Genomic DNA, 25,502 nt, shown 5'->3' on the forward strand with positions numbered 1-25,502 from the left:
TCATGGCTACTGTTGCTCTAACCGTGCGGTGCCCAGCAGTTTTCAATTTGCGCACTGAAACACCAGGCTATTTATCACAAAGGCAAAACACACCTGCTTTATATCATTCTGCCACAGTCAGTGGTCTGTAAATGTATGTTCTTTGTCTCTTTCACTGTAAATGTCCAAAAGTGAATAGCATTTTTTATATGAGTAAAAATTTTTTTTTAATTCTTTCATTTGCACTGATCTTCTGTTCAGTATTTTTGAGAAGTGCAGTGCGCCTCTTGATTAAACATGAATGGTTTGGCTATGTGTAACTATTGCATTAGCTCGTGAATAACGAACAAGAGCAGGTTTGGGATCATAGAGCAGATGGTAGATTTGCATTTCTATTTCTCTGGCTGATCTGATATTCAAGTGTCTGGTTTGTTTCAGAGATATCACACGCTCCAAAGCTTGAATGCAACTGACACATCATTGAAGATTCAAGACGTGTGACGAGCACCTCAGTGGTTATATCGAGGGCCTTGGTGCGGCTCAGATATGGAAGACAGGATGATATCCGTTAACGTGTTTACAGGCCCGATATGTCCAGACTATCTCTACGCTGCATCTGTGTGGGTTTATAACTTCCTCTTAATTCAACACCATAGTAAAACCTTTTACACACGAGCGGCGGGGATGTTTGATAGAAAATCAGCTTAGATAAACTGCAAATAAAGCCACGAGACAGCTGGAGGGAAGAAGTTTGAGTGTGTTGATGGCATGAGGCACACTGACCTTAGACCCATTGTGAAGCACCAACAATGAGCCATCTGCACAGCAACCAAAGCTGTGAGATGAGGGACTCGCACACAGGGGGACTGGGGAGGGGGGCAGGGACCTGGAGAGTGTAAAAGACAAACAACAAATTAGTGATACAGAAAAAAAGAATAAAATAAAATAACGGGGCTCCGTCAGCTTTACAGATGCCCAAAACATCTATACACCCAGTGTAGTGTTTCACAAGAAGAAAACAAGAAGCTGTCAACTACAAAATACACAGATCTCTCTGCTGCTGGTAGTGGTAAAGAGCTGCAGGCCTAATCACTCAAGAGCACACTTCCTGCCTCCTACATGATGAGATGAAGCCAACTGAAACTGTTCAAGGCTAATATTTAACCCAAGCATGGAAGTCCACCGCGCGGGTCCCTCACCAGCAGAAATGTGCAGACCTGTTTCCTCTAATCTGAATTGCAATAATGTATTGATTTAATAAGGCTTATATTTTGGCTGTAAATGGGGGTTTATAGTGCAGCCAGTATTTCCCTTTCACGTGGACCGAGGTGCATTACAAAATGGTGATAAGAAAGACAAAATGGTGTCAGGGACATCTGTAAAAATCACAAATGTTTCACAGGTAAGAAATGAGAGTCGGGATTGCTTAGCAACAGCAGTAAAAAAAAAAAAAAAAAAAAAAAAAATATCTTGCAGTCTGTGTGGTAACAGAGAAACTGGTCGTGGTGCCACCCTGTGGCAGACTCTTAGCACTTGCAGAGGATGCACTGGCACTGAAAACGTTCCCTTACCAGAAGCATGTATACGCACTCAGATGAAACAGCTGCAGTCATTTGCAACGTGTAAAAAACCTCATGAATGACTTAGTGCCTGATTTTAAAAAGTGATATCCTCTGCGCTTCCTCTGGGTTGTTCAAAAATATGCTCAGTAATTTGATTGGCTGGAAAATGCACCAGCTCTTATGGAGGGTGGTTGCTTAGCAACATTCATGGCAGGGTGGGAGGGGTGTGAGTGCTCGGGGAGGGGGGTGGGGCGATCTTCAAGGGGTGGGAGCATTGTGGGTGCAGGCAGTCTGACTGGGGAAATACCTGGCAAAAGTCCCAAATAAACAATCAGAGGGAGAGAGAGAGAGAGAGAGAGAGAGGGAGAGAGAGAGAGAGGGGAGAACAGAGCAAAGATAAATAAGTCAGACAAAATAAGTCAGACTTACTGAGTCTGGTCAGAGATAAAGGGAACAGGTCGTTCCTAAAGCAGAACAAGAGTGAGGACAGGAAGTAGAGAGTGATTTGCAAAAAAAAAAAAAAAAAAGTCCTGTAGAGAGAAGAAATGAAGTTTACATACAGATTTAAATACTTAACAACTGACTAGAAACACAGTCACTGTCATAACAGGACGGTGGCAGGCACGCATGTAGCAGCTAGATAAGAGTTTGGAGAAACACTACCTCTGTGCTTGCATGTTCTTGTTTGAAGGTGTTGGTGTTTCTAAGAACTGTTTGGATTTTATGAGCATGAGTCAAACTCGATCCAACAACCTCACCTGTCTCCAGTCCTTCAGGAAAGAATGAAATAAACCTGGCAACATGATGGTGATGATGATGATGGTGATGATGATGTGCAAAGAAGTTTCAATTGAAAATAGGAAGACTGTTAAGCTGGAGAAAAGGTGGAAAATGTGCTTATAAGGAGAGGAGGGGGTAAAAGAAAGAAGGGGCTGCTGGTGGTAGGTTCAGCCCGCAGAAGGAGGTGGGCCTTGGAAATGGCTGATGCAGGCGGTCTCTACAGGCAATGAGGACTCTTTGTGAGGAGCAGGAAATGAGGTTTCTGTTGTGATTAAAAGGAAGGTTTCTATGGCAATGCAGAGAGCCGTGTGCACAGAGAATTTGTTGGGGAGGGGGGGGGAAGGGGGGGCTAAGTGAGAGTAGAATTTCAAAGAAAGCTGCCTCCTCCATCTCATCTCCTACCGCCGCCACCACCCCTCCGCTTTTCCACAGCACCCTTTTATCTCTGATAATCTGTTTTCATAGCCACACAGTCGAGACTGCAAGGGGGATTATCTTGAGCAAACCAAGTCATTGGTCGATCAGTCATAAATGTTTACAGAGTAGCAGTTTCACTTCCCGAAATCGCTACTGTCTGGGGGGAAAAAAACAAAAAAAACTTTAACTGACAACCTAATTATTACCAAAGAACTCAAAATAATTGACGTAACGATCAAAATGTGCGTCTTCTTTGTTCAGACTGATACGGCCTCGCCGAAATTACCTCCTTCACTTGTGCAGCCCACGATCAGAAAATGAAACATGACATCAGTGTGACCTTTAAAACCTAAATATAGTCAAATGCTTTGTCAATTGTTTCACTGAGCTGCTTTTAAGAGTATGTTTCTTAAAATAAATGCTCCATCCTGATTTTCTCTTTCTTTCGTGGGAAGGCACCCTCTGCTGCGAATGCCATTTTTGCCCCAACACCCGCTCCAGGATGTTTGGATAAGGTAACATTTGAAACTCCGAGGGATCAAAGTTTTTCTTTTACTGGTATTACAAGCTACACAGACTGTTTTATGCTCCTGACATTACAGACACACGCATGCAAATAATGTGGCAATCTGCCGGTGCAAATATGTGACAGGCTGATGTTAACTGTCCAGGATGTACATGAACAAAATGGGAAAGTCACTGATGACAATCTATTTAAGGATCGCTTCCAGGCCTGTTGAAAAAAATAAAAATAAAAAATATTCCGCCTTGAATGATAATGTGATGCTTTTCCAAACAAAATCTTCTGATTAGAACATTTTAAGATTTAAAATCTGCCTAAATCTCATCCAGTATATTTGCAATGCCGGCCTCAAATGTCTACATCACAGTTGTTGAAGTTGATAGGTGAAGAAACAAGCTAGGATTTTAAAAAAAATGCTCACAGGTTCAACCATTAAACTAAATATTCTAGGTGAACGTAGAGACTTTGAAAGAAGAAATGGAATACTACCCTAAAATGTTAGACTCTGTACGGTGCTTATTCTGCACACAAGCTAAATAAATAATCAATAATTATAAATTTAATAAATGAGTTAAATTCATCTGCATACATGTAAGAATAATCCTATTATTTCCAAACAGGAAAATGTTCATAATAATCGGGCCACACAAAGCTCAGAATGAATAAATAAATCTAAACAACTGAGTTAAATTCATGTATGTAAGAATAAACATGCTTACGCCACAAACAACCGTGTGCTCACACAATCCGCGTGTACAGTGAAGCTCTAAAATCTCCTTTTTGGAAACCGAGTCACCGTCTCAGCAGGCCAATTAGAATTACAAAAGGTTCTGCTGCCCCCAACCTTTGTGTTTGAGTATGGCAGCGAGTATCATGTAATGAAGCGCTGCCAGTGAAGGAGGGAGGGCTGCACTGGGACCAGATTGCATAGTCAAAGCCAGATGGCAAGTCACACATCAAAAGGACAGCTGGTTACCAGAGTCTTTATAGCTCCAAACCTAATTAGTTCCAACTAAACAAATCACACAAGTATATAATACAGCAGGCCTAATGATTCATCATAAAAGGTGACATACATATAACGTAATTAAGCTTTAAATGTTTGCATGTGCAACCTGCAGCAGTCAAGATGGTTTCTGAGGCGGTCACGGCCTCCACTGATTTTTATTACGGTAATTTATGAGGATCTGAATTTTAATATCTGCACATTAACGCTGATCAGGTCAGCGTGTCAGATTAGCGCGTCTTCCGCAGAGCGCCGTCTGCCGTCAAACTGCTGACTGGTCTTTGAAGATTTGGTCGCCTGACGGGCAGAACTCTCTTTCTGCTGAACCTAGAAATCATATCCCAAAAATATCAGATCAGATCAAAGCAGAAGAAAGTACATAAAAAAAAGAAAGAAACACCAGAATTGGCCCTTTTCCATTCAGCTTACCCCTTTCAGTATTTTTCTGCGAAGTTCCCCTTGTGAAAGTGGCCGCTCTTCCTCATCAGTAACTGGAGATTCTTCTGCATCGTAGTCCACACTGGAGAGTCCGAGAAACACAGACACGTTCGTTAGCTCAATGTACGGGTTTACTTCCATGTTTCTTCAACAAACGAAAGGCTGACCTCTTGACTGCAGGTTGGATGCTAATATTTTGCTGAAGAAGCTTTGGATTCTGACCCAAGAGGAATTTAGCCAGGTCTTTTGGATTGTAGTCCTTCTCCACATCCTGTGTACATGCATTTGTATTACAATGCAGAAATTAACCAAAACGCTCTACATTCACAAAAGATGATATAGGGTCATATATAAGGTTGGTAGGTTACTTTAGAGTTGATGAAAGCCTGTACAGAGAGCAGCTCATTAGTCTTCTGTTCCACTAAACCCAGGTAGGACATTATGTTGTTCTCTGTGATCCCTGCAGAGGAGCCCAGCATATCCTCAATCACTGTGTGGTCACACTCCATGTCAGTGAAGATGCTGTTCACACCTGTGAAATGGAAGAAACAAAAGTCAGAATTATCTACAACATTTATTTTTTATTTTTTCACCCAACAAAGCTGCAGCATGTTAAAGCAGGTTTACTGGTCCGTGTGATAATAATAAGAAGAATATTTTTTCTTTGAAAGAACTGCTCATAATTAATTCACTGCATTCTGTTCTTCTTCGTATTCCTTACAAATTTTAAGTTCATCTGGCTGTAGGTTTGATCATTTTATCATGTGGAGTCACTATAAACTAACTGAACACTTGCCCGAATAGTAATTGTGAATTATAATAATAATTATCTGTAAAACATTCACTGTTGAACCTGTTTTAATCTCGTCCAGGACTTTGCTCATGGCGTTGGCTTGGTTTTCATAATCATCCGCTTGAGATTCAGTTTCCTTTTGTTGCTTGTCAATGTCTGTCAGCACAGAGAGTTGCTCCTGCTCCTGTTGTAAACCTTTAGCTCGAAACTGTTCCATCTCTTCTTGGATCTGCAGGACCACACATTTGAGTAAACTGATAAGTATATTATGTAAACCTTCTCCGTGACTTGCTTTCACCCAAACCTTTCCCCCTTGCTATTACATTTTCTTAATGTTAATGGGTCTTACCTGGCTAATTTGATCCCTCAGTGCCTCAGCTTCGTTGTTTTGCTCATTAACAAAATTGAAGAGTGCAAAGTTCCGGTCTTCAACTACAGAATGAAACAGCAGCACATCAGGAAATACATTTTAAATCTTCTACGGAAGAGACTGATTAGTCTTATAATCAATGTATGACCTTAAATATATTCAGCTTTAGTGTCTCTTATATTTAAACTAACATTCATAATTTGACTTTTGTGTTGTCCATTTGAAACCAAATTAGTAAAGATTAGTTCCATAGACAGAAACACTGTAAGGTTCATTCTCTTTGTGTATGAATGATCATAAACTCCTGAGGTTGTGTTGCGTTACCCTGGATGAACCTAGTGACCAGCAGATCCAGGTTTTCCTCCCCTGTGACAGTCTGGATCCTGTCAAACACCTCCTCCAGAGCATCCAGTGACTCTTCCCCAGGGTCTGTCCTCCTCTGCTCCTTCAGTTCCGACACTAGGACGCACAAAACCCAAACAGTCATAACAGCATGATCATAACAGCCTTTATCTTTATCTTGAGGAGCAAAATCAACAGTTGCTCCAACTACTATTCACATAAGCCTCACATTATCACAGCTGACACTCGCTAAATCAACACATTAGTACGTCACATTCTTATGCTGTACGTGTGCACCAGTGGCTTAAGTTTATATTTTTTTTTCAACAGTGCAGCTACCAGTGTCTGAAACAAGCTAACAAGAACCAGGAGACAAATCTTTTGTTTATATTAGGGCATTCAAGGACATGCCGTTAGTACTGACTGTACTTTCACACAATGTTAACAATGTTCTCTGTCCTATTTTTATGTCTTATTGATTTACTCAGTACTCATCCAGCATTTAATCACACCTCCGCCTGATCATTTCTGCTGCACAATCCTAAATAACCGTTAGCTTTCTTGCAGCGCTGGAACTGCTACAAAGTCTGCACAAAAAAATAGGTCCATTAGTGTAATTAGTGTCCACCAGTATCTTTCTCGTTGTAATTTTAACGCTAAAATGGATGTATATACATTTTTGTTATTACATAGTGTCCAGTTTAAAAACAGGGGGCAAACAACACTGTAGGAGTCTGGCTGAGCATTTCTATAGCATATGCTGAAGACTGAAGAAGTTTCACACGTACCATTAAATAATATACTTATCATTCTAACAGCAATGTCTCCACACCCTGAAGAAGGCGCAAGCCGAAACACGTACATGTTTTTTTAATGACTCCAACCTGTTTAATTAAAGGCCTTTTTCTTTTTCATACCCATTTGAGAACCTGGACCTGGATTTTTTTTAAATGTTTTTTTTTTTTTTTTCCATTTTCCTTCAGTTATTAGTTCTTTTCCAGTTCACCATAGGTTTGAGGGCGCTTCAGCCATTTTTCTTTTCTGCACAACTAACATATTTGTAATTATTAACTACATTAACTACAACACAGTGACGGCCTCTTACGTTGCTTGAGTCCCATTTCCTGTTCGTTGTCCTGCTCGATTCTCTCGCTGCACTTGGTGGACATGAACTCTTTCAAGATAAACTCGTGCGCCATGAGCCTTTCCAGTTCTTTCATTTCAGCGTTATGTTGGGCGAGGTCCTTCACTGCCTTCTCCCTGATCATGGCCATCTTGGACTGAGCCTCCAACCTTAATGTACAGGTTGCAAATGTGAGCTATACATCGCAGCATAGATATACTCCGCACTACTATATGGCAGATCTCACCTTGCGTCGTAAGCAGCAGTGGAGTTACTGATGATTTCCCCGATCTTCTTACGGACTTCCTGCAGTTCCTACAACACACAGGTGTCGTGCATAGAGACATGTTTTTTTTTTTAGTTAAGAACCTCTACTCGAGCATGAAAAGCTGATTAAAAAACAGGCAGGCTAAATGAAAATAAAAAAAAAATGAACAAGACAAGCGACACATATGTTGTAGCCTCTGACCTTGTTGAGCCTGTTCTGTAGTTGCTGGAAATGGGCGCGCTCAATATGAAGAGTATGCAGCTCCTTTTTAAACTGGGTGTTTTTGTTTAACTGGTCATTAAAGCGTGTCGTGGCCTAGGCGTAGAACAAAGGCGAACTTTAATCAAGCAACGTAAAACATAAAGGGCAAATATGTCCTTTTTTGTGATAATGACTTTCATCACTCACTCTGTCCAGCTTGCATTCCAAAGTGCGCATGGCCTTCTGAGTCTTCCTTGTCTCCGAGCTTTGGGGATCACTGTGACTGACCACGCCTTTCCTCAGCTCTGCCAGCTTCGACTCCGTGCTCCAGATCTTTCCCACATCATAGACACATAACATTGACCGTGATTTTTCTGACCAAAACGATGGGGATGCATGACATGACACAAAGAGCTAAGCATGAAACCTCTTTTTGTAGCTCTTTTTGACATTGCTTCTCCTTGTCCAGCTCTTCCTCAAGCATGTCTCTGTGCTCGAGCAGAGCCTGAAGACCCAAGGTGTCCTCACTATCCTGCTGTTGACGCGACGCACTCTTACACACCACAAGGTTACGATGAAGCTCCTCCTGCTCCTTCAGCAGGTTTTCGATCTCCTGCCTTCATGCATGTCACACAAACAGTTGATCAGATTAAACAAAACGAGCGCACACGCTGCTTACAGTATCAGGTAGGTGTGTAGTGCTACTTCACTGTTGTTTGCGGATCTGCTCTCGGGCCTGGATGTTGTAGGCCTGCCGATCTCCCTCCATGATCCTGAACTGTCTCTGAAGCTTGGCGATCTCTGATTCTGCTTGAAGAAATATCCCTTCAATGTTGTGGACTTATCAAAACGCAAAAGGATTAATAATAAACAGCACAAAGATCATTACCAGTTCCATCAATGTCCGCCTCAGTGTTGTCTGAGCGAACGCTCGTGGCTGATCTTCCTCGAGGCATGGTGACAGTGGGCTGCACAGGAGTAGACAGGTATTACTGTCCTACAAAAATAATGTTGAGCTTGTATTAGTGGAAATATGATTGCCTTCTAACCATTACATTAATCAAACCTGTTTTTTTTTTTTTTTTGTCAAATGTGTCAATCATACAGCTTGAAACTTACAGTAGAAAAGTTCTTATTGGAAAATACGTTTGAAAACATAGGCTACTTTTCCTGTGACTGTTGCATTTTGTATGCATCTTAAAGAACAACAAAGGATCACTGCATTAGTTTAGTTAAGAACAATACAAATGTATCTTCAGAAACACTTATCTTGCATAGCTGCAGCTTAATTTGTTTATTAGCTATAAATCCATAGCTAAGAGAGCTAAGCTCTCTAGTTATTATCAAAATAAACCACAAAGAAATGCTAATGTAGCTAAAACAAAACATGTAGCATGAATTTTACTAGCTAATAAGGAAGACTTGAAATATTTAACTTGGATATAGTTAGACAGGTAAAAACCATAAAGGTTAAAAATTAGTTTAGGACGAATAAGAGTTAATCTCACCACCTAAAAGTTTGAAAGGCAACAACCCAGCGACTTCGTACAGGACACACTGCGGCTGCGCAGCGAACTGAGTTGTTAGCAACCGTTGCTAGGTTTGTGGGTCAACTTGTCCCTGGGCTGAGACTCGCAGGTGCGGTCTGTGGCGTCCCAGGGTGTACAAGGTTAAATAAATAAATATACAAAATACAACAAGAAACAATTTAGAAACAGCTTAACACCTAGAACTATTATTCAACATTTCAACAAAGTTTACATTTTTGTGGTATTACCACAAAAACATCGTAGTGATGAATGCATTAACTTATTCAGATTGTGCCACTCTCTGTAAGAAGCTACAGTGTGAATTCAACAGAAAACATACAGTACACATGAAATTAAACAGTCGATGAATGGATGAGGTCAAAAAATCCTGATTAGGCCTGTGTATTCAGCGGTGAAGTCTGTTCTTTTTACAAGCGCTAAGTTATTAAAGTTATTAAACTTTGCAGCACATTTGAAATCTATCCAAAATATAAAATCTGTATGTGCTACAGGTTAAGCTACCCAGCAGTATTCATACAGTATTAGTGAGCTATCTGCACAACAAGTACTTTTACTCTGACGTAATTAAATAGGCTTGATCTGACATGACATGACAAGTTGTTAATTCATATTGTAATTATGGATTTTAACAACCTTTCTTGAAATATTTATTAAGTCTAGTCAGAATATGACTACGTATTGCAGTCCTGAAGGATTTATTCAAAAAGAATCTTTCAGTCTTTAAAGTCTTGCTATATCCACAGACACAAGAAAAGAACAAATTTAAAAGAAAACATCTTATAATATGTTTTATTTCAGCAACTTATTTTTGTTCAGTTTGTGTAGTTGTTATCAACATCGATATTCGTAACAGAAACCACAAAAATGTTCTTGAAAAATAATACCAACACATTTCATACGGTTACTATGAAAATCCACACACTATTTTTACATCATTACAGTGTCATTCAGCAACACAACCTATATGTCCTAATGCAATATACATCTTTAGGTCTAAGTTTTAAAAATGCTTTCTTACATAAACATTCATTATTAACTGAACATACAAAGCATTTCCAAAATATGTGATTATTTGGTATTCTTATGGATTGTTTTATTCATGAAATGACATTGTAGCTGGTTTTATTCCTAAAATTGAGTCCATGTTTATCACCCCGACTGTGACTGTGACTGTGGCTGTTGCTCCTCCTGAACTGGTGTTGGTGGGACGCCCTCTAAGAAAGTACAGAAGTGTTTTGGTGTATTTAGCTCAGGTCTCCTTAAGAGAAAGTAGCATTTTGGGAAGTAGTAGGCAGCCAACAGCCCTAAGTTGCTGGCCAGTGTGAAATAAACATGGACAATAGATTTATTCTTGTCGGTCAAGCCTATGTAGATTGGAATGAAGATAACCCAAAACACACAGTAAATCAGGGTGGAAAAGGTGATGTCTCTGGCCAGGTTGTACTGATGAAGAGGCTTCACTGCCATGAAGGTGGACATGAATGAAACAAGGGCCATTGCACCATTTAAACCTTGCATCAAGGCAAATCCAAGCAGAGGATCCACAGGACATGCCAGGAATGAAGTCACAAAGGTTACTGTCATATTAGCAACGTATTCAGACAGCGTTGGTCCGTCTCTAACGTACCAGCCACTGAGACCAGCCTGCACAGCAAAGCAGACCAGCACAAACAGCCAGCTCCCAGGGCCTCGTAATATATGTAGGTGAGAGGCAGCCATCTTTGGGAACTCCGTCACGTAAAATATCTGTCAGAACAGAAGGGTTTGGTTACACTGTGCACTTATTTTGAGGAATAACATGATTTTATTTCTCTTTTTCCATATAGATGACAACAACTAACGTTTACATTTGAACCAGCATCACCTTAACTACTAAGTGAGGGGGCTAGATTAAGCTAGCTGCTAAAATAGCTGCAGCTATAACTTAATTAATAAATTAATTTCCTGGTCATTACTCAAAAACAAAAAACGTCTATTTGGGGAATATTTTAACAATTTTCTTTGTTCCAGTATTAAATCAAGCAACAGATAATAAAAAAAAAAAAAGAAGAAAATAACCAATAAACTCTTGGTAACGATAGCTAGTTTTCCCCTTTTGGCTTGAGGGAGTTTTGTGAGATTTGGGTAAGTTTTTTTAAATCACACTCACAACTTTATTAAATTGTAATTTAAAGTGTAATAAATGTGGGACAAATTAAAGTTAATTGCATTAAATTTTTTTGTTATCTTAAACCTAGTGAACTTCGTGTAACATTTAACTCCTATAGTTAGCCACATTTTTATTTCTGGAAATCTACAAATATAATTCATGCTTGTCTACATTGTGAGCATTAATCAAATTTGTCCTCCAGCCAACAGAACTTGGCTTAACAAACAGGTAAATATATAGGAAAACCTTTCTATCTGCTCCATAGCTTGTGATGCAGCTGAAAAGTCTCAACCCCTTTCCTCTCAACTTCACTGGGTCTGCAGTTGCTGCGCATTGCCTTTGTAGGGCAGCATTTTCATTTCATTCCTCACCTGTAGCGACAGTGACATGATAATGGAGATGGGGATAGTTTGGAAAATGGATGTGAGTGGCAGCTGAAGACGACACACCACATCTCCCGGTTCTCCGAGGAAGAGCAGGAGACTTAAAGAGGCTCCCATCAGGCTGAGCAGGGCCACAAAACTAAGGGCTCCCCCTGAGGCTGTAACCAGTGGGGTCCCTCTGTGCATCAGGAACACGACACCCACTGCCCCCTGGCAAACCAGCAGCAGAGCCCCAAACAGCATCATTTGCAGGGCCTCAGGTGTGTCCCAGGACAAATGTTTAAAGGTGGGGTCGGTGCAATTAGTGCTGCGGATCTCGGACCACTGACCTTTAAGACACTCAGTGCACTGGATGTCATCTACGAGTCAAAAAGAACAACTGGTTAACAAGTATGACAGCTTAAACCTGGTAGGCATAACTTGGCATAAAAACATTAAAAGCAAGGAAAACAGGCATAGCCTTGTTTGAAGGTGACACAGGGGTCTCAGATTGTAAAATGGTCTAATAACCACCGGGCTGGTTATAGTTGGTGAATCCAAAGTTGCTCCAGACGGTAAATGCAATGGACAAGCATGTGGTGCATGAGCCTGAAAGTGAAATATAGCAAAGTGCTCAATTTAACAACGTCGCCTACCAGCACCTCTCAACAAGTGAGGGTTTAAGAGGGGCTTTGTGTGAGACTATTTCATTGGTGCATGCACTGACTTACAGGAATTCCTTTGCTGTGCCTGGAAACCTTACAATGATAAAAAAGACTCTTGGAGGGTGTGTGTCAGGTCATTAAAGAGGTCAACACATAATCCCTTTCAAAGTAAACACTGTTGTGTTCACGCTTGTTTTTTCTTAAGACCATATAAAGCTGTTATAATTTACGTTTAGGAGACCACACATCATGTCACTCCATGCTTACCTAACAAGTTGTGTCAAACACCTTTCCCTCTCTGTTCGTCCGGTTCCGTCCCACCCTCCATTATTCATTTCATTACACAAACCAGGAGCTTTATGAGATGGGCTCCTCAATTCTAAATGCTCCTTTTCCTTTAACCCCTCTCCTCTCCTCAACTCCAGTTATTTTCCCCAAGTCTTGTCAAACAATAAACGTCCTTGCATTTCTAGCAAGAGCATTTTGTTACATTTGGATGGGGACAGTTTGATTTGTTTTTCCTGCTCCAGTCGTCTTTATGCTATGTTAAAAATAATGTTATAATCTGGCTGTAGCCTAATATTACACAGGTGAGATAGTCAGAAAACATCCTTCTAGCAACGTTGCAGTACCAGGGTTCATTTAAATAAGTGTCACATATCAGCAGACAATCACATTACCCTCATTTGCCTTGTAAGTGCCAGGCTTGCAGTCAATACAGTCAAAACAGCAAGAATGGAAGCCTTTGACTCTGTGGACCTGGCCTTGTTCACAGGCTGCTGAACAAGTGGACTGAGGAACCTGCACAAGTAGTAGAGAAGTAGCAAAGAAATTCAGAGTAGTTCACGAATAGCTGGAATGTGACCACAAAGCTTATAAATGATATAAGTATATTTTGTTAGTAACTTCTGAAATTACCTCAGAGTTTTCAGTGTGCCATGTGATGTCAGACTTGTTGAGAGATAGTTCTTTATAAAATTTTCCAACCGTTTTAATGTCCACATGTGAGCGTGTCCAGACCCACTGAATTACTTTGTATCCAATATTTGGATTGCCATTACTGTCGAACACTAACCGTGTGCCATTGAAATCGACGGAAGTGTTCCTCAAAACCTTCAACAGCTGAAAAAATAGCATAAAATAAGTATTCCTTATGTAATGTTGGAGTTGCTTAAATCTGTGCAAATGTTATCTACATATAAATCTACATCAAAGAAAAAGGAAATCACCTTCCAGGGATAGATTTTTGTTTCAGGTCCCCACTGACAAGCAGTTGAATTGCATTCAAGCAGGTTGTGCAGTGCGTGTGCTGCACTGTAGATGGCAGCATACACACTGAAAGCAGATCTCTGCACCACCGTATCATTCACCAAGCTAATATTAGCAGGTGACAAGTTCCAGCATTGTGGGCAGGGATTATTGGGCTGGTTAGGCGCTGGCTCTGGATGGGACATCTTTCCCCTCTCCTTACTTATTTTGTTAAAGAGTTCCTGTGTGTAAGGGGTCAACAGATCCAGGGTCTGTGTCTCATCAGTGAATCCAATGATTGTACCAACTGTGTGGATGTTGGGAAGAGAAAGTAGTTGATCATGAATGGCCCAGCTTGTGCTGGCAATCCACACACCGGATACATTATTCCGGATTACCTGGAATAGATTAGATTGGTTGATTTACTGAACTGTACAATTTACTGTATGTAAAGTGCTTTGATTCTCTGCTTCACTGACCTCTTTAAAAAATAACTCAACCTGCTGCACGAGAGCGAACACCACTACCACTTTAACCTTGGTGGTTTTAATATTGTCAATGATGGTTGCGATCGCTGAGTCAGGGTTCCTGTAAACTGGAATCAGGCCTTGATAGGCCACACAGACAGACATGTTTTCTGCTATTTTGGAGAACTCCTGCGCACCTCGTTGTCCATACTCCTCTTCGCTGCCAACCACCGCCACCCAGTTCCACTCAAACTTTTTTATCAGTAGTGCCATGACTTCAACTTGCCATTTGTCACTAGGCACCGTACGGAAGAATGACGGGTACAGGAGGTTATCACTGAATTTTTCACTCGTAGCCCCAAAGCTAATCTGAAGTGAGAAGAGTCGTGTTATGCCACATTTGAATTGAGAACATTTAAAACATTCATCATTCAAGGAAATGCTACTTAATACTAAATATATTTCAAACCTGTGGCATGAGAAAGAATCCGAGAAGTTTTCCGATGACCGCCACCATTTCTGAGCTATAAGGACCAATCACAGCCGATATGCTGGTCTCATAGTTGGTGTAATTACACTTCACAGATAGTGCTTTGGTGGAATTTGCCGTTAGGAAGGAGATTGTGGGCTTCACGACGACGGCAGATTGTCTGCATGTGTCATAGATTTCATAACCTAACTTGATGCCAGGGAGCAGACTTTGGTTTCCGTTGATCTCATCCACTGCATATTTCATTACTACAGCGAGACCCAGTCCAAAGGTATTAATTCTGTTGGATCACAACAACAAAACAACTAAGCAGAGGCCTCTTTAGTCAGATTAAAACATGCATTGATGCGCAATCTCAGATAATAGGGTAATTACTGCCAAAATAATAATAATAAAATAACCTTTCACATCTGATGGCGTTAGGCTCCTTCCTGTCGCTGAGGTTGCTGGAGAGCTCGTTGATGGGAAATAGCCCCCCAAGCTTGATGTCCCCATTCAAATGGAAGAGGCTGGTAGAAATGTTGCGGAACCATTCAGTTGAAGTCCCAGCGCTGAACGCACAACAGCACACAACCAGCAGAACACAACGTGGAGCCATGATGCAGATCGGCTGGAGACTGGAGCGAGGGTAATGAGAACAGTGCACATATGTGTCAGAGTGTTATGAAATATGGTTGTATGCAAAGTCACCTCAAAGCCCTCCCCTCCCTGGTCAGCTGAAGGTGTTTATTTAAGTAACAGCAAAGCGTGGGGAATGGCCCTTAAAATACTGGCCACCATTTTGATTTTGCAGAATGGATATGAAATAAAATCTCTCACATTTTATTGAGAATTTTTCTATATCATTATTTATTTATTTATTATTATTTTTCCAGAATGAATGTACTGTATTCGTAGGTGTAATTACATAACTGATTTTGATGGTACATGGTGGCATTTTAATAATAATATAATAATATTTTCACTTTATAATATTACGTAAGATGGAAACCTTGCACCTTCCGCGTGTTTGTGTGTATCCTAGCAGTGTTCATCTTTCCAGTGCATTTTCCTGTCATTTGCTTGTGGTTTGAACTTCGATGATCTTTGTTGTGACCATTTGCCGGGGGATGAGCCCAAACAGTAAATCCCTTTCTGTCCTCTACCACTGAGTATCACAGCAAAACCTCACTTGTCAAACATTCTGCAGGTGGCTTGCAGTATCTGCTGAAAAGTGAAACTGCTGTTTCTTTGTTAGTGCCGTCGTTGTGCGGTTGTAAAAACCACAAATAGCTTTTTACCCTAATGTTGAGTTAATAGTACCCTCTATTATGTGATCTGTTTCATTGCATGGTTTTTTAATCGTGTCACCTCAGAGCTGGTTTTGCATGTTCTTTTGCATGTAATAAAAACAAATTGACACATTTCCTCCCAAAGCATTTGCATAAACCTGCAATGAACAGGTGCCCTTTTGTACAGTCTTTTCATAAAATTGTAAACATGCTGTCAAGTTTTGTTCATTGTTTTTGTAGTTTTATTATAATTACAAGTTGAAGTTATTTAGTCAGCTCTAAACCATAGATGTTTTTGCTCTAATATTTTATAATACCTAAAGCGCGTTTAACTAAATTAGTATGAAACAGTGCCATACAGATACATTAGTTTGGAGGAGCCTGATCGGGTGAAATAAGTCAATAACTTTGATCGCAGACATTCACACCTGGGAACAGTGCAAAGTTGACATGCAATTCTCCGGAAATTTGATCTCCCAGGTAAAACCAATGCAAAGTAAACACGAAAACACCAGCTGAAAAACAATGAAAGAGAAGAGACAGTCAAACCGCAATTCTTCCAGGTATCCATTTTGTTTGCAAATGCCTTTCCTACCTCCTGCCCTTTGGTTAAGCAAGGACAAATGATTAGTCACTGAATTGAAAAGAAGAGAAAGATAAAATGTAAATTTGATAACAGGCCATCTGAACAAACCTCGTTTGTAATGCCTGTAATCTTTTTGCCTTTAATATTTTGGACTAATCAGTTTTGTTCAAAGACACGAAAACACAGTAGAGTAAACACAAGTTTTCTTCTTTGCACCACGTGACTAAAAGTATTCTTATGAATCACTCATGTGAACAAAGGTTCTCATTTGATTAAGAGATACTACTAAACGGGTTAGGGAAAGCCACAGCCCAAAGCAATTACCTCATGAACACCTTTAGTTCTAATTGTCATTTGTTAAGAATTTGGGTTTTATTAAAACATATAGCTCAGGCTCTGCCCACTGACATAATAATACAGAGGTTTTACCCTGCTGTGCATTTCAACTGCATTACAGTGAAAATACAAACATTCTTTACTGGTGTTATTTTCCCATGTGTACACATTTGATGTCTGATTTGAGGACATATCACTTACAGGAAGGGTTTGTTCAGGGACATAAAGGAGGCATTCTGTTGCCTATCTTGTTAGTCATCTTGACGTAAGAAGGCCGGTGATGAAATGCCATGTTTTTCTTTAGTCCAGCCTATCCACTCGTGTTACCTGCAACTCTTTCTTTCACCAGATGCTGACATTTGACGTTTTATCTTCCCTATGAATGGCCAGGATCACTTTATTTGCAGAAACATTTAAAATTGCTTGCTTGTGTCTGACTGAGGCTTGAGAGCGATTAGTGCGGGCTCAGTGTTTGTTTGCCGACGGTGGATTCAGATTAACATCTTGTTTAGGTTTGAGCGGCTTTCTTTCTCAAGCATGAACTCACCTTTTACCTTGTTGTGCGTTGTAGCTAAGGAAAACTTTCATTGATGATCTGCGCCAACGTCACACACATGCAGAAGCTTTTCTGTTTTGTTTGTTTGACTAGACGCACTGTTCGCTAGACATAACTGCACTGATTTAGCATTGTGCATGGCAAATTCTGCAGCAATCCGCCCCACAAACAAGTCTTTTAGTTAAAAAATGTAATAATATTACACAGGACATAAAGCCACTTGCATGCAGATGCCACAAAAAGCTAGATTGAGAGATTTTGTCCATCCTTTCTGAATCTCCAGACTCTGGATATTGTCTTTATAAATTGTACAGTATATGTTTGTTTAGTCCATCTTGTATTTATCTTATATATATAAATTGTACAGTATATGTTTGTTTAGTCCATCTTGTATTTTGCCTCTGAAATCCACAATGTGTGCATAGGCATTTCTGTAGCCCAGCCACTAGATGTCAGATGTGTGCATTTTATCAGCATTACCCACAAGTCTGCCTTGCCTGTAGGGCTGCTGAAATATGGCACTAGAGAATATTTATGTTATGTAGAGCTAGAGGCCCTGGGTGCGAAATCTCAGACGTATGTTGTTGTTGCTGATGGACGGAAGGAGGAGCTCTGTGCAGCCGTGTGGGCAGCAGGTACACAGTGTAGCAAAGGGCTGTTTGAACAACTGATAACAAAGGGGAGTCAACCTGAGTACATGCTGAAATTATATTCGCGCTCCTGATGTTTTGGTTCACTCAGAATCGGAAGAAACGTGTTTTGTCCTGCAGCTCTCAAACCATTTATCTTGTGTTTGTCTGTAGATTTCCACCTGTAAGCCTCATGGCCTGCAGAGGAGAGACCGCTGTTGCTCAACACCTCTCATATTGACGAAAACGTAGGCAGTCTTTGAGGGGGGGGGGGGGACAGGGGAACAATACACATGTCCGTGTCCCGATGTGAAGAAATATATAACCTCTCACATTATGCTGGTGTTACTGTACTGTTGCTGGAAAGCACAAGGTGCCACTAGCGCCCATTCTGTTTGTCCCAGATGGCTGTGACTGTTGCAAAACATACTCTGAGCTGCACTCCCTCCCTTAGAGAGACTCAGGAATACCACCGTCTCTCTCTCTCTCTCTCTCTCTCTCTCTCGCTTCCTCTCTCCCTCTTTTACTCCCACTCCCCCCTCTTGATTGCAGAATGGCCGGATCAGCCCTGCTCTCTAATCTCCATTGCTGGCCGGAGAAACACTGGGCCCGTTGTTGACATGTTGGCCTCATACCCCACAGGGGCTGACAAATTATTAGCCAGCCTCTCTGTGCAGAGTGAGGACAGGCAGACAGCGAGTCTGTGCAGCCAAGGCAGCAGAATACTAAACTGTGCTACTGGACATGAGACCATCTGTCCACATCCTCTCTGTGGAGAAGGAGATGTGGGAACAGCGAGACCTCGTCGCATGATGGTCGGCGTTCGACCGGCTAGGGTGTTCTCGCAAGAGTTCTCGGAACACATGCTCACGGAGGTGATTCAGCTCACCTCAAAGGGTTAAATGAAGGCTTCATCCTCCCCCATTCCAGCAGTAAAACTTGTTCTTCTTCGTGTCTTCACCCTGTGTGCTTGTGTCGTGTGCAGCTCACAAGTGTGTTGCAATTTGCATTAGTGCATACATGCACATGTGCAGAGATATATAAACAATACTATACTATAGGCCTTGTTTGGACATCTGCAAATATTTCCATCTGTCCCCCATTTCTGCGGAGGCTACTGGGACATTTTGTTACACACACAGCGCCGAGTTGGATAAAATTCAACAAAAAAGTACAAATTAAACGGATTCTTAGAACTGTGTTAACTCTGTCCAAGGACTGCAAGAATGATGTTTGCACTCTTTATTGACTAACCCTCAGGTCAGGGCAAAAAAAAAAAAAAGAAAAAAAGAAAAGCCTTTGGTGCTGGGCTCTGACAACACTTTTGAGTTCAAATCAGGGGCAAGAGTGCCATGCACTCTGCCAGCCTTCACTACTTACTTACACAGCGCTGTTTGACTGGCTAACAGCAGCCAATAGTGTGGAAGCAGTGGGAATTTTATGAGCTTGTTGAATAATCTGAGTAAAGAGGGTAAGTGTTATACCTGGTGTTGGAGGCTTGTATTGTGTTATGAAATCATAAGGGACTGGCATGCGGCTGACTTGCACAGTTGTCACACAGACTGTAGAGTTTCTATTTCAAGGGCAGGAAATGTGTGATTTATTCTGCAGTGGGTTGGAAGAGGGAGACAAAGCGAGACTAAAGACTCTGAAAATCTACCATCGCCTTAAAGATTGATTCATTTATCACAAATGCACAGTGCTGTCACGGCTGTGTGAATTTTGGTGACATTATGGACGAATGAAGTGAAGTACGGTTTGCCCAGGTTGTGCAGCAAACGCCAAACCATCCTCTCAGAGCTGAAGCTGAATACACGGACGTATGGCTCACACTGAACAGTAGACAATGTCTTATCTGGCACTTGCACAGTCTGCTTTTGCACAGTGCTTTGCATCAGCCAGAGCGTGTACAGCTAATCAACTTTATTTGTGTTTCACTCCGTGGATCTGTGGATTTCAAGTGAGCATTCATATGCCGAAAGCTCTTAATGTTTGACTTCACGTCTGTCGCGCTTGATTGTGTGTGTATTACAGTGCGTGTGTGTCAATGTGCGTCCGTGGTGGTGTCATGTTTCATCCCACAGCTAACTGATAGGTCTCATCTTTTATCCTTCACTGTGTGACTCATCAAATGACTTATCTGCGATCTCTGGTCCCCTCCTCCTTTTGCCTCCTAGAGCGGGTGATGCGAGATATTTCTCATGGAAATATACAGTTACATTTGCGTAGGAGCAGAAGAATATGTCGCAGTACAAACGTTTTGGAGCCAGGTTGGGAATCAGGTTGGGAATGTTGAAATGGCTGCATTTGGTTGTTTTAGGATAAGCGTGTACAAAATGACAAAATAATTTTGTAACCTATAGAGAATAATTGGATTAATCTGAATCTAGCTGTCTGTCCCTCAGTCAAAAGTTTTGAAAGGAAGATGCTTTCATGGAAAAAGCGCCCAAACTACAGCGTCCACGTCAGATTTATGCCTCAAACTTTGATTAGCATGTGAGAATCTTCGCTTCTTCTTGCACACACTGAGCTAAAATGCGCACAGCAGGTTCCAGAGTCCGCAAGTAGCTTCAGGAAACTCCACAGAGAAGGAGCTAACACTCAACAATGACACAGTGTATTCAGATGACCGACTCTTAGAGGTGCAGCCTCCATTCAAGCCTCGTTTGAAGTGAGGCGGCCTGTTTGTGAGCAGCTGGAAAAACATCCTATGAGTGGGCGGCTGGATCTGAACAGTAAGAAATTGTTGTCACCACAGGGTGAGACACTTGAAAGTTGGAGGAGCAGGGAGCAGGCGAGCACAGTGGAATTTTACCTGGTCAAACTTATGTAAGAGGACGAGCTGACATAGAACAGAGTCCTAGAGTCACTGGGGAAGAGAGAGGAGAGGGAACAGAGCCCAGTCAGAAGGAAACTAGAGACATAATAGAAGATAATGTAGCCAGATTCCAGTGCACAAGTGTAGGAGGGAGCTGCTGTTTACAGGAGATAAATGAAGGGGAAATGAAAGCTTGGGGTGTCTGTTGCCTGAAGCAGTCCTGGCTGCATGACTCTGCCTCTCTTCAGACCTCTAATTCTGTTTTTCCCTGTCATTGGTGAACCTTTTCACTCCGTGTTTCCGTGCAATGTGTGAGTCAGACAGTGAGGCTGTCAGTCAGCAGATGAGTTGATGTGGTTTTATTAAAAAAGAGGTGTGTTTTCCCCTCTGACTCAATAATTGCTTTTTTCTGAAGACAGACAGAGGTCAGCATCTGCTGTGAAGAACAGAGGAGGAAGAGGAGGAGAAGGAGGAGGAGGAGGAGGAGGACGGTGGAGGGGTGAGTAGGGGAGGGCTTGTCTGTTTTTAGAAACGTACCAGCTGCCACAATCTGACCCTCTGGGTGTCTGTCTTCCTCAGCACAGGTTGGGAGCTGCCCCATGCAGACACATGCCTAGTCATTTCAGGGAACCAAACTCCAGTCATAGCCCTTTTCATGCTTCACACCACAAGGATGAATGAGGATGGGGGTTTTGGTTGCATTTTCCTGATAAATGGCTTCATCATTTTATTTGAATTTTGCTTTTTATATGTCCAACATAAAAGGACACTATCATCACTCATATGGTCGACCGATACCTGAGAATTACAACTAGAGTTGAAAAAAAAAGAAAAAGAAAAATCAATTGAGAAACTAAAGATGAAATACATACACTTCTAAACACATTTGTAAATATGGCAAATATGAATCTCTTTGTTATATAGATAAAAACACAGACTGCTGGTTATCAAGCAGAGCCATCTCATTACTCTTATCACTCCATTGCTGGCTCAAATTTTTCAGCAGTCGCTGGTGAGCTGCAGGTGATGGCGGTAACTCTGCAGTTTCCAGCTGCTCATTAGGTCTGCCTGACAGTGTATCACTATTTCAATTATTTTCAGTGCAGCCTGCCCCAGGGCAGCTATGTAGGTGAGTGGAAAGAGGGAAAAAAGACAGAGGAGGAAGAAAAAGAGAAAATAAATGTGGTTCATGTGGTGGGTTTTCTGTATCAGAACTGAGCCTGCTTTGCTGTGATGTTCTCATTTTATTAGCCTCTACAGCCACTCGGGTCAAAGAAGGTAATGGATGGGGAATGTCTAAGCTGATGATAATCTCCTGGTGAACATGTGGATCCACAATTCACAGTCCTTTTAGTTCAGGAGTCTCCACGTATTCCACGGAGAGAATATCTGTTTCAAGCAGATCTTCGGCGTCTTCACCAGCTGGTTGTCGGTTTCACTCGTCTGGCATTCGGAAATATATGTGGGAACAGATGATTGGTTCAGCCAAAAAAACTGAATGTGTGAATGTTAACATTTGGTTCTGTGCCGACAGTGAGCAGACAAAATCCTCAGAACCTGGGCAGTACTTCAGAGTTCATTCATTACAGGCAGTCAGTCAATTTGATAAAATTGGATCATTGGAAAAGTATTTCAAAAGGACACTTTAATTGAAAGATGTCTTTTTCAAGTCTTTATCTCAGCTGTACTCGCAGGCCCACAGGACACTTCAGTCTTGGAGGAAATATAGAACATAGTGTTGTCACGGTGACTTTACCACTGACAACCATGTTCAAATAGTTTTCAGTTACCTCATTTCCTCGTATGAAGCAACAATCGGCCTGCTCTGAACATGGTTTAAATGGGCACCGCACTGTTTGAGAAAATACTGTACATCATCAGCAGGATGAAGCACACTAAGCTCTAAATAGATCTAAATAGATCTGAGGATTCCCTGAGCACAACTACAAACAAAGTAACGATCACAAGGAACAAATGTCTACCCTGAGCACAGCATACCTCCAAGGGCATTTTTTCTTTTGTTTATTTGCACTGACAAATAGGAAGGCTTAAGTGTCTGGCATTTGGTATAGCACTGTTATCTTAGTTCTCAGAGACATACAACAAGATACAGTGATGTCATAAATAGACTTGACAAAGCCTGGACTTCACTGTCAGTCCACTTCACTGTCATTTGTTCCACTTTTTAAGCTCTGACATTAAGAGCTGTAGTTCACACCGCTGATGTTGAGCCGACGTTCACGTTTTTTTGTTTGTTTGTTTACAAACACACAATAAAAGATTAAATTCCTGGTTTTCACCCAAACCTGAACATTAGGATGCATTTGTGCACATACCGCAGAGTGAACTGTGGATACTGTCCACTTCACACACAATGTGGATTATTTATAATGGCATTCACATGTTCATTTCTTTAAGGTAAAAATGTGATCATCTCCTTCAATCTGCAGCCGGTTCTGTGTTTTGTTTTGTTTTTCCCTGCAATCTTGTCATATTGTAAAAAAATCAGTATCAGTTTATCTGACCGCTAGGAATAAGATTAGTTATAAATTAAAACTCCATTCAAATATACCCAATTGCGTTGAGTTTGAAGGACCCGCCAAGAAACCATGAATTTACAACACAGAAGGAAATCTTCACTTAAGTACTACAGAGTTTTAAAATGTTGAGAAGAGCGTCGTTGTATCATGCCAACCCTATTGTGAACCAGGTTTGCCACATTTCGCTTTCGCCTACAAGATAAAGCTCACTGTGCTCACAGTAGGTATATTGCATTTTATTTGGACAGATGACTCAGTTTGCGCTTTTGAGACACAGGTTTTGCGTCACTCTGGTGACCTTACTGGAAAATCCACATTGCATTACTGTAGGCAAGTGACAATTCCAGTCATCACCATTATCATGCATTGGTAATAGCCGTCATGATGACAAGCTTGCGCTGTGATAGAGGGATGGGCTCTGGATTAGACTGAAGACCCTGGACTCTGTTCAAACTCCAGCAGCCTAAATTAGAAGGACTGTCCTGTAAGTCTTCATAGAAATCTTATCTGAAGACCTGGATTCACCTCCCTGTCTCTCTCCCTCTATGAACCTAATTAAATGTTTATCAGTGGCTGTTATCCGCAACCATAGTAAGTGCAAACTCTACCTTTGCCTTCTATCAACTATTCTCCCACGGGAGAGATCAGTCATATTCGAGCCCGGTCTAAATCTGTCACCATGTAAACACAGACGCTCCAGCCTTAGACCCTCCAACTGTCTCCAGTGTGATGAATGATAACCTGTGTGCTGTGTGGCTCCTCCTGACTGACAGCTGGCTTGCGTGTGAAGATTCCTCATGACTATAAACTTAAAAAACCTGGGGAAGGGGGTGGCGTTGGAGGAGGCCTTGCTTCAATTGCAAAACACCTGCATCTGACTCACACAAAGTTAATCACACACCTTTACGGCACGGAAGATCAGCCCTGCTGCTTGCTGCCCTGTACACTGAGAGAACAGAAAGAAAAAGAGAACAATTCATACGACACTGAATGGTCTTCTTCCTTAATTATTTAATTTACTTTTAATTTTGTATTTAATAATTATGACACGTGATGCCCAGAATTTGAAATCTGTCTCTTTAATTTTTTACCCCCTTACAATTACGAATTTTAGAAATAAACATGTACATTATTGTTCCTGTTTCCACAAAGTCTGAGCTTGCTGTTAAAGAACATGACTGCCTTGGCACTTCTAACATTTTTTTTGGGGGGGGGGGGGGGGGGGACGATGTAAATGAGCCAGGCCAATCAGCCAGTCTAATCTGTTTGGCAGAGCTCACTAATGCTTTTGTGAGCGAGCAAATCCCCACAGCTGAGCTCCCAAAGTCCTGTGGATAGCTTTCCTAGAAGTGTGAAGGCTGACACAGCAGCATATTAATGGTCCTGACCCTGAAATAACAATGACCAAGAATCCCAGTGGGTGTAATGTTCAGATGATGGTCACGCTTTTGGTCATCCTAAGCTTGGCTTTTTTTACAGAACAAGTACAGTATTACAGAACTGTACTGTACACACACACGCACACACACAAAAGTATATACAATGTTCTTAAGAAGCGTTTTATGGCTGAGAGTAGATGATTCAGAGGGTCCAGACATCCATTAGCAGCTGCATAGAGTTTACTGTTCTGTCATTTACAGGCAGAAAGATGCATTTATATCGATGTCAGAGGTGACTGGTCTGCCTCCCCTGCCTGCGCCTGCTTCCTGACTGGAGTTGGTCAGTGTGTGAGTGAGAGAGACACGTCCAGCTATTCTACACCAGACTTTGTCATGAGGCAGCTCTCTTGAACTTGGGCCCCGAACTGAGCAGGGGATTGAGCATGTGTCTGTGCAGAGTGGACAAACCAGAAGACTTTTTCAGTTGGAAAAAAGCCATCTCAAGCCTCACGTGTTTACATTCAAACAGCAGCAATAAGACGGGTGCCGCAGTAACAGGAGCGACATGCGTATGAGTGAGACAGACGGTGTGATATGTTGTATAAATTAAAGGGCATGTATTTTGGCAGGGTAATCACACCTGCATATGTGCGA

The 25,502-nt window shown here is 41.5% G+C and overlaps 2 protein-coding genes across 7 annotated transcripts; both read right to left on the bottom strand.

Moving 5' to 3' along the window:
* Positions 1–4,391: 4,391 nt before the first annotated feature.
* odad1 (outer dynein arm docking complex subunit 1) lies at positions 4,392–9,368 on the bottom strand. 6 transcript variants are annotated; one of them, XM_047582663.1, is made up of 15 exons: positions 9,314–9,368; positions 8,692–8,799; positions 8,513–8,609; positions 8,230–8,419; positions 8,010–8,135; positions 7,803–7,916; positions 7,581–7,648; positions 7,316–7,503; positions 6,193–6,327; positions 5,848–5,930; positions 5,559–5,727; positions 5,074–5,237; positions 4,873–4,976; positions 4,697–4,787; positions 4,392–4,594 (listed from the first exon to the last, which is right to left on the bottom strand). In XM_047582663.1, the coding sequence occupies exons 2-15, from the start codon at positions 8,756–8,758 to the stop codon at positions 4,493–4,495; spliced, it is 1,698 nt and encodes a 565-aa protein (XP_047438619.1). In that variant the 5' UTR covers positions 8,759–8,799; positions 9,314–9,368; the 3' UTR covers positions 4,392–4,492. The 6 variants fall into 6 exon arrangements, with proteins under 6 accessions (XP_047438619.1, XP_047438616.1, XP_047438621.1 ...); XM_047582660.1 differs by having other exon boundaries at positions 8,513–8,612; XM_047582665.1 differs by having other exon boundaries at positions 8,692–8,770; positions 9,314–9,366.
* Positions 9,369–10,135: 767 nt separating this feature from the next.
* Positions 10,136–15,338, bottom strand: LOC125006987 (taste receptor type 1 member 3). The gene is made up of 8 exons (XM_047583539.1): positions 15,135–15,338; positions 14,713–15,013; positions 14,256–14,612; positions 13,758–14,174; positions 13,447–13,650; positions 13,209–13,329; positions 11,873–12,243; positions 10,136–11,098 (listed from the first exon to the last, which is right to left on the bottom strand). Exons 1-8 carry the CDS (start codon positions 15,329–15,331, stop codon positions 10,502–10,504), a joined length of 2,565 nt encoding a protein of 854 aa, XP_047439495.1. The 5' UTR covers positions 15,332–15,338; the 3' UTR covers positions 10,136–10,501.
* Between the last annotated feature and the right edge of the window lie 10,164 nt (positions 15,339–25,502).

This window comes from Mugil cephalus, chromosome 4, assembly GCF_022458985.1.
Source record: "Mugil cephalus isolate CIBA_MC_2020 chromosome 4, CIBA_Mcephalus_1.1, whole genome shotgun sequence".
In the NCBI taxonomy this organism is placed as follows: Eukaryota; Metazoa; Chordata; class Actinopteri; order Mugiliformes; family Mugilidae; genus Mugil; species Mugil cephalus.